Source organism: Carassius auratus, unplaced genomic scaffold, assembly GCF_003368295.1.
Source record: "Carassius auratus strain Wakin unplaced genomic scaffold, ASM336829v1 scaf_tig00027369, whole genome shotgun sequence".
Lineage (NCBI taxonomy): Eukaryota > Metazoa > Chordata > Actinopteri > Cypriniformes > Cyprinidae > Carassius > Carassius auratus.
In genome coordinates this window covers 49,984-59,517 of record NW_020525587.1, presented here as the reverse complement: position 1 = coordinate 59,517, position 9,534 = coordinate 49,984, and the positions used below count along the sequence as shown (strand labels likewise).

Below are 9,534 nucleotides of genomic sequence, written 5' to 3'. Positions count from 1 at the left end.
ACGGGTACAGGAATCAGCTGATAAAAGATAGAAGATCTCATTAAATAACCTGGTTAATCTGCTTGGATTTAAAAAAATTTTATTATCAGTTCAAAATTAATGAATTCAATGTCACCATTTGAATACAGATGAATAACATTTTCCTAAAGTCTAAGCATCACCCTAAAAGAACCTAATAGAGTATGAAGATCAGAGTTTCGCCCTGGTTTCAACAATCTTCTAGAGACACTAGTCCATCTTGTTTTGCCTCTCATTTCTAACTCTGTACTGACTCTACATCTTTTTTTCTCTCTCTCTCTCCCTTGCTCTCATTCTCTCCCTCCCTGCCCCTCTTTCTCTCTCTCTGGCAGGCTGCTCCTGCAGTGATTCAGTATCATGGAGGCTGGCAGTGGGGCTGCTGCAGTGGTGGGAAGTGCAGCTCTCGGACTGCTCGGAGCCACAGGGAGTCATGACATCTCTGACAGGTAAGACTCACCGTCGTTCCTCATCAGATCCCGTCAGGGTCTTCTAACTCACCCAGCTTATTTGACTCATTTTAGGTACCTGTTTGTTTCTACTTGTGTTACGTTCTTGCTCCTGTGTGAATGAATATGTGTGTCTCTGCCTCAGCATGCCCTCTGCTTCCTTGCCGTTTCATTCATAACTGTAAAGGTTATTTCTGCGTGTGTGTGCAGCGAAGTCTTGGGCACGTACATTCTATTCCTCTCCAGGGGCTTGAGGAGAAATGTCAGAAGTGCAAGCGCTAGGTTGGTACAGGCAGATGCAGTGGAAACAATGTAGGCTAAAGGTTCTTAGAGTGATGCATTCATATATCCAACTCATTGTGCGCAGAGCTACATCACCAAGCTGCAAGCATTGATAAATACCCAACTTTAGATCATTAATCACTTAAGAATAACGTCTTTCCCCTCATAAATGTATCCCTGTTGTCATCAAACTCCAAATTTTACAGTCAGATGACATGGTGCTGAGTGCACAGCCTGTATGAAAATCCACGATGCTGAGTAGTAAAGCTATGGCAGCCAATAAAAAGCATTTCAGTGCCAGTACACTCCCACACCCACCCACTCTCCCGGCTGAGCCCTGAACGCAAGTCACATGATCGGCTTCACTCACGAGAGCCTGCACGCTTTGGCATCCTCTCTGATATATTCTGCCCTAAATCCCTCAGCGATCACCTTCCAAACAAAGGTTTCGTGCCCTACAGCGACTGTCCTGAGTTTTGAGGATTATTGTCCAGCCATTTAGCCCTCAGCCTCACTTGAACACAATCCAGATCTGGTATGTGGAGGGTTGCCATGGCAGCCACAGCTTAGCATATATTAGATATTAGCACAACATCAGTGAAGGAAGGCAAGAAAATGGACAACCTTGGGGAGGCTGCGTGTTCTCTCAGCTGTTGTGGAAAGCTTTCCAAATGTGGTCGTCATTTTCATACACACCCATGCTTATGATTCATAGTCACTAGGGGAAATGCTTTGGCTGTGCTGAGGCTTTTCTTCCACAGTCCCTGATACTGTGATGACCTGGAGCTCTGCAATCCTTCAATATTTTGTCCTGCCACTGCACTGCATGTGTGTCTTAAATAAGCGGCTAGAGTAGGACTCTGACATTGAATAGCCTCATGCTAGGCATGTAGTTTGCTTTTTTTAAAGTGCAGAACACTCTGCTAAGAATATGTAATAGTTCATTTTGAAGACTAAACTTTGTTACCATTCTAATCGATGGAATCTAGTTTCAGTACGAGACCCCTAAAGTAGATCAGTTGTTCGTGTGGCCCATTTACTTGACATTTAAGAGATGGTTATTTTCCAAAGCGGCTTACTGTGTGCTGATTACAGGGCCAGTTTGCTCCAAGCAACTTGGGGGGTTTAGTGCCTCACTCAAGGACAATGAAGTGAATTAAAACAGGTTTTGTGATGTCAGGCTCCTTGGATTTTTTAAACCACTATCTTTGTGTTAGCAGTCTAGACCATTAACCATTAGGTCACTGTTTCCATGTAAGACTCATTTTTCACCCAGCTCAACATCCAACTGCTAAAGTTATTGCAGATGAAATGGGACTTTTTGTATATCTTTTCCTTGTGCAGAATGTGGAAAATATACTCATTAACATTTTAAATTAACATTTACAATATTACTGACCAATAGTTATATTATCAATGGAATCTGTACATTTTGTTCTTTTGTACAGATGGAGTTTGTACAGATGGTGTGCCAGAAGAAGATTTGGTTTTGGTGGTGGTGGTATTAAAAATAAAGAAAGTGTTATCATACAACTATTATTTTTTTTTGCTAATAATAAGTGCAGTTACTAAAAATAATTATCCATAATAAAACATGTTTAACTACTTGGTAATACACATTTGACAGTAAAGCACTGAGCTTGAGTTGTGAAGCATACATTTACTTTTATTAATCATTGTTATGGGAAGTCGTGGCCTAGTGGTTAAAGAGTTTGACTCCTACCCTAGGGTTGTGGGTTGAGTCTCGGGCCAGCAATACCATGACTTATGTGCCCTTGAGCAAGGCACCAAACCCCCAACTCCTCCCCGGGTGCCCGCAGCATAAATGGCTGCCCACTGCTCCGGGTGTGTGTTCACAGTGTAGTTGTAGTCCTGTAGGCCTGCTATTTATTGTCCATGATTCCATTGTTCTGTGTGTGTGTGTGTGTGTGTGTATTTGTTTCTTCCATCAAATTCAATTCAGTCTTCAGATTCACAACTCTGATAAAATATAATTTTGTTTTGCTTTGGTGCTGTAGATTCATAGTGGTGCAGAAAATCGTATTATTTTATTTGAATGCTCTATTAGACAATCCTCACAGATTTGTTTTTATAGAATCTGTTAAAATAAACTTGTGTTAGACCGGAATCCAGTGTTAATTTTGGCAGACATTTTTTGATTTAGTCTTAGTCTTCATCTCGAGACAGAAAAAGCTTAATAGTCACATTTTGGTCATTTGAGTCTTTCATAGTTTTAGTCGACGAAAAGGCATTGCATTTTTGTCAACTTTTAGTCATTACTTTTAGTCAATAGTTTTAGCCAAACTGTAGTTACCAAAATGTATTTTGGTAGCTATTTTTATTTACAGTCTTTAAACTAAATAATCATTAATTTGTCTCTCTTTAGACTAAATCAATTAAGATTATGAGAAATTTGAATCAAGGACTGAATTTGGAAAAAACGTGAATAAGTTATGACAATTTTCAGTTTTTGGGTGAACTATCCCTTTAGTTAAAAAGGAGGTATCTTATAAAAATATTATTATTATAATTGTTTTTTTTTAAAGAACGCGTTTCCTCGTGTGTTTTGGCCAACGCGAATTACCGTAGATGCTCTTACCCGCGCTCATGTTTGATAAATTTGCTTCCGGCAAAGAAATAATAATAAAAAAATAATACAAATAATAAAATCAAGAGCAAGATCACGTAAACGGTTAATACTGGCTATTGTAATATCAGCATCAGGTAAGATTACTCACGTTCATTTATGTACTCAGTTACATAATCAAAATTAAACATAAAGGTAGGTTTAGCCTACTACACCAAAAAAGGAAAACAAGTTAAACTGAAGGAACCACACATTAACATGGCTTTGTTATACTAGCCATTTAGTATGTAATAATACTAATGGCAATCATTCTGAATGAATGCAATGCACGCATACAGAGCGCGTGATCTCTGTGATGCCCAGATGCACAAAACAGACCCTCCCACCTCTTTAATAAACACGGAGATGTTAGTCCCGTCCGAATTGGTACATGACGTCAGGTGGTAAGAATCGAAACTCAAACGTAGTTTAGAAAACTAGTCCCGTCCGAATAGGGCTTATAGCATGCATTTTGAATATCCGGTAGTCCTCAAATAACATTATAGTCTAGTTAATGAAGACGCAGCATGAATTTCATCATAATTTCGTCATCATATATTATTTTTAGCTCATCAAGTCTTAGTCACAGAAAAAATATTAGAATATTCAGTAACGTGTAATTGTATTCGTTAACGAATATTTTTCATCGTTGTCTTCGTTAACTAAATTAACACTGCCAGAATCTTCTTGTGTCAGTGATTGGGTAAGACTGAGCAAACAGTGGAGAGTTCTCTGCTTTATGATTCACAGGGTGCATATCTTACAGAATTTTCCTGTCAGTTGACAATTTGTTCATCGTTGCAGTGACAAAGCATTCCTGCAGGACTCGGCCCTGCTTGAAACCGACAACTGTTTGTGAAGCATTAAGTAGTCCACTCAAAAATTTACATTTAGTCATTATTAACTAGTCTTGTGTCATCACAAACCTTTATGCTGAAATTCATTGAAAACAAAAGTAGTATTGTAAATTATCTTCACAGTGATATTCCATAGACTAAAATCACCAATAGCAATGGCCAAAAGCATAGCAAAGTGGTTGTACAATAAGCTTTGTGTACGCATATACAATTATTTACTATAACCTTTATTGTTTTGTAATTGTATGATAAAAAACACTTTGTGTTCCATGGAAAATTGTGTTCCATGGAAAAAAGTCATATGTGCATAAAGGGAATAAATAATCAAATAATATATATATATATATTTATTTATTTATTTATTTTGTATAACTGTGAGGTGCCAATCCCTCCAGAACACCATCATTTAATTTCTCTAAAATACCTTTTCATGATGGAAGAGATGTAGAAGCCGGCAGCCTCTCGTGTTAAAAAAATAAATTTTTTGGTAATTTTAATAGGAAAGCGTTACTCTGTGTAGACTGGTTTGACTCGCATTACTTCACTGACACTCTGCCACTGGAGTTTGCAGATAGAAAGTGCCATGCAGGACACAGTGAGTTCTAGGCCTGGTGCTCCTTTAGACCAATTATCTAAGGCTGTTTTGATCATTCCCACTCTAAAATGCCAAAATGTGTATGTGATTAAATTAACTTCCATAATCGTATTTAACAATCCCAATTACAATTTCAAGGGAATAATCAACAATTATGATTTTTTTGTTGTCATAATCGTGCAGCCCTACTTAGTCTAGAGGTCCCAATTACAGACACTAGAGTGCTCGTATCTGCAGGTAAAAGCATGGGTAGTGGATTTGTAATGATGAATGACCAGAAAACTTCAGACCTTACTGTGAAGTTCTGTGGGTGCAGATTCCGTTTGGGCCTGTTATTAGTGTTTTAGCATATCTCGCTAACCTCACCCCAAAAAACCCTGCTAATCTTCACATGTACTCTATGGAATCCCATGGTCCATCACGCCATGCCTCATTGAGCACTCTTGTTCTGTGAATGATTCACTAACCAAAATACACATGGGCCCATGGCTGCTGAGTTTTGTAGCTCTAGTAAATGTGATCAATCGTGTTATTGATTAAGCACTGCAGTTGGTTGCACCTGGATCAACGAAAAGTCCTGGCATAGTGTCATAATGCAGCATGCTGTTGCTTTCTGTACATCCTCCATCCTGGTAATTATGGATGCAAACTCTGCTGTATCAGAACTTCGTGGAGGAGATGACAGTTTGGTGTCAGCAACATATGGATAACCCAGCCTCTTCTATTCTGCTTTGAAATGTTGGTTCAGTGTGCATGTGAGCCTGAAACTGACAGCAAGAGGGGGAGGAGATGTAGGTGCACTACAGAGACCTGGATAAATCCCGTTTTCTAGCATACCGCGCAAAATCACTTAATCTTTATTTTCAGTAACAATATTGTATCTAAACAGCCTCCAAGCAGGATCAATTTGCACAGTGAAATTGTGTATAGTATTAAGATTTTTGTTCAGAGGATATGTCTTGAATTAAGTTCATTTTTCTCACCCCATTGGCAATTATTTTTCCTCTTTTAAACTGGAATCTGTCAGAATTTAGTGTTTATGCTTAAGAAAAAACTGTTGGCCATTGGTGTAAGAAAAGTAAACTTTATTTAATGTAGATTCTGTGTGTAGAATATTAGTCTTGTAGTTTTGCTTCTCAAGTGAATTGATCGTGTGTTAAAGTTTTTATTTTTGCTTTGTAGTCCGGTGTCCTTGTGCCAGGACTGTTCTTTGGTCATTTTGTCAGATTTTGAAACAATATCAGATTAACAAGAATAATTTTAAATAACCTAAATGTCTATATATTGCTGTTGCTCATCAAATCATCTTAAGAGCACTCTCCCTGGCACATCCCTTATGGCGAGAACCATTTTTACTGAGCTCCATAAATCATCTGCATAATTAAAGGTCTTACATTGACCCAAACCGTGTCATTAATTTAGCTCAGATTTGTGTGGTGGTGTCAAGTTCTTGTTTATTGCAAAATGGCAACATATAAAATAAAATACAGACATACTCTCACAGTTAGTGACATTTGCTGGGCGTACCATTGTGTTTTAAGATGCCCAATCACACATTATGCTCAACATTCAAATAAGCGTTCAAAGCCATTTTCCAGGTCATCTAGATTGATTTAATCCATATCTTGTAACTTATGTTATTCGTTCCATTCTTTTTTTATGGAAACAATTACACGTTCTGTCCAAGCATCCCTCATTTTGGAAAGTGTAACGGTACCACAGACCGCACTGCACTTTTCATCTCTGATCAGTGGTGGTTTGTCATTTTGCCCATGTGAGGCGAGCCAGACTGCCACTTTGTCTTTCCCACCCTCTCAGCAAGGTTGGAAGGAAATAGTATCTGCGCTTTCTTTCATATAACCCATTAAAGACCATATGATTAAGATCAACTTTTCTAGACTACTGGCTTTTCCAAAGAAAACTGCAGACCCCCCCCCCCCCCCCCCCCTTTATATTGGCAGACATCCCTACATGCTGTTGTAGGGATCTCGCTTTGATTGCCTGCTGTGCATGCTGGATAACATTCTTTCCCTTTTATGTCACTGTGATTAGTTTCGACATCTTGCCTAATTGAAATGATGCTGCCATTAACACTTTTGTGAAGGATGGGACGTTCTAATTCACTCTTACATTGAGGACGTGTCATTTTTACTGTCACACTGCCTATTCCACTCAGCTCCACTGTCGTAATTCTCAAAGGCAGCTGCAAAGCAGGCTATATCTGTATATTTCACAGGCTATCAGACTGAACCTGCCTCCCTTCTCTCTCTCTCTCTCCCCATCCCATCCTCTCCCATCAGGATCCTGAGGCCTGGACGGCACCCGGAAGAAGACGATATCGTTCCAGAGCTTCCCAGGAGCATCCACCCCCGAGAGCGACCTGACTGGGAGGAAACCATCAGTGCAATGGTGAGGAGCCAAGTTCTCTCGGTCTCGCACAAATTTAGTGACTCCCTCCCATGCCCAACCTTTACAAAGCCAGTCGTAAAGACAGGAGATAGCACACCCTCAAATTGTACAAATTAAAGATCGACTGCTTGGTGTTCGATAGAGACAATATCACATCTGTTGTTTCTGAAGGATAATTCTGTTCTTTTTTTGTGGGTCCTTGATTCTTTTACGTAAGAGCCATATTGCTGCTGTAGACTGTCAGCCATTACAACCAGTCCAGTTAAAGCATTAAATCAAAAATATTATGCAGAAAAACAATCAAAAATACACTACCTTTTTATGCTCACCAAGGCTGCATCGGTTTCATCTAAAATTCACTAATATTGTGAAATATTACTACAATTTAAATAATTTTCTATATGAATTTATTTTGAAATGTATTTCTAAATGTATTATTTATTTCTGTGATGGCAAAGCTGAATTTGTCAGCAGCCATTACTCTATTGTTCAGTGTCACATGGTCCTTCAGAACTCATTCCAATGTGATGGATCGATGTTCAAGAAGCATTTCACTGTCATTATGTTGCAAACAGTTGTGTTGGTTAATTTTTTGTGAAAACTATGATACTTGATGATTAGAAAGTCCAAAAGAACAATATTCACTTAAGAAATGATCAGTTTGATGCATTAATACAATTAAATGCTAAATAAAATAGTTTTTTTAAAATAAAGAACCCCCCAAACTTTTGAACGGTAGTATACCAGTAAGATTATAGCATAGAGTCACAATTTTGTACTTATTTGCTAGGTAGTCATCTTTTTATACCACATATTGGTTCTTGATTTAGTGTTCAGCCATGCCGTTTTGCTATCAAATAGGTAAGATGTAATGCAGTCAGTTGTTCATTACTGCAAAATACACCCTGACATGAAGCAGCTGACTATAATATGACTTTTCATTGTTGTGCAATAATGAGTGGTGACACATTTGATTGGATTGTAGAAGTCCCCTGACTGACCTATCAAAACGGAGTTATCCAGAGAGCCGTGCAGTAATGGATGATTTTATTAAGCTGCTCTGAATATCTACAGCATCTATAACACTATTTCCCCAGTCTTTGTTCAATACTGCATTAGTTTCAATTCATGATTATTTCACCAGCACTGACATACTTGCATTCAGTGGTGCTGATAAAAAAAAAAAAATGCAACAAAAAAATCTGTCTCCATGGCAACCTGACTGTTGGCTGATGTTGTTTTGAGCACAAACAGATTAGTGAGGACATATCAAGGGAATCACCGTGTATCAGCTCACTCGTATGACAAATTAATGTAACTCTCTTTTGCTCTGTTTTATAATATTGTGTACCAGGATATTAATTGAACTCGTTAATTGTACAGTCAAGGTCATCAAGCTCTAGTCGTCTTTTCACGGTTGTGACCTAGTTTCAGTGTCACTTTTAGTGAAATGAGACTGTGATGATTATTAGACTGGCTGTTACGAATAACGAAATGGAACCAGATTTGGATCAGACCCAGTTGAGTTTTCACACCATGTTTTACACCAGCAGAAGCTGGTCTGTTCAGCCGCACGCTCATTTGAAGGCTGCATGGTCAAGAGACTTTAAATAAGCCCTTGTCTCGGAGCTAAGAGTCACACTTTCAAAGCATTATTCATATTTCATGGAGCTTTCAAATCACTGGCATGTTTTATTTGGCCTTGCCAGATGACTGCATGTCTCTCGTTTGTCTAGGCATTGGAGAAAGTGGCAACAGAGTTTTATAAAGCATACCAGCTGTCAAATGATTTAGAGGCAGGGCACAAGCTTAGCCTTTCTAAAACCAGAGTTCAGGGGCTCTCAGCTTTTTGCCATATCCATTTAACCTGTCTTTGACCCTGTTGTAGATTTCTCTCTCCTTCCATTACTCAGCAGACTTGTTTTATGGTGCGTACAGGTAGTCACTGATATTAAAGGATATTCTCATTATACTGTGCTGTTAACTCGAGAGGTTCGTCTTTTTAGCTTTTATTTGCACAAAGATTTGTGTAGAGATGGAACAAGACTGTTCATGTCGTTAAAAACTGATTTTCAAGTGCTTTATCACATTAATGTAATGGATACATGTTATTGATGGTATTGTAAAAGGCTATTCACATAAAGTCTGAAATAAATATGGTTGAACACAATTTTTTCAGTGGCAATACTGATATCTAACAAGCACAGTAGTTGATGGACAGTTCAGTTGTAGCAAATGAGTGCACACGAAATCAAAATGAAAGTTTTTTAGACAAAATTCATTATTCACAAAATATTTAAA

At 38.4% G+C, this 9,534-nt stretch overlaps 1 protein-coding gene across 1 annotated transcript in view; it reads left to right on the top strand.

Moving 5' to 3' along the window:
- Positions 1–308: 308 nt before the first annotated feature.
- The window catches only part of LOC113079214 (rho GTPase-activating protein 32-like), a gene marked incomplete at its 3' end in the record, with an annotated part of 58,905 nt that continues 49,679 nt past the window's right edge, over positions 309–9,534 (top strand). Inside the window, 2 exon segments of the mRNA XM_026251432.1 lie at positions 309–464; positions 7,125–7,233. Coding sequence (XP_026107217.1) covers positions 376–464; positions 7,125–7,233 — 198 coding nt within the window.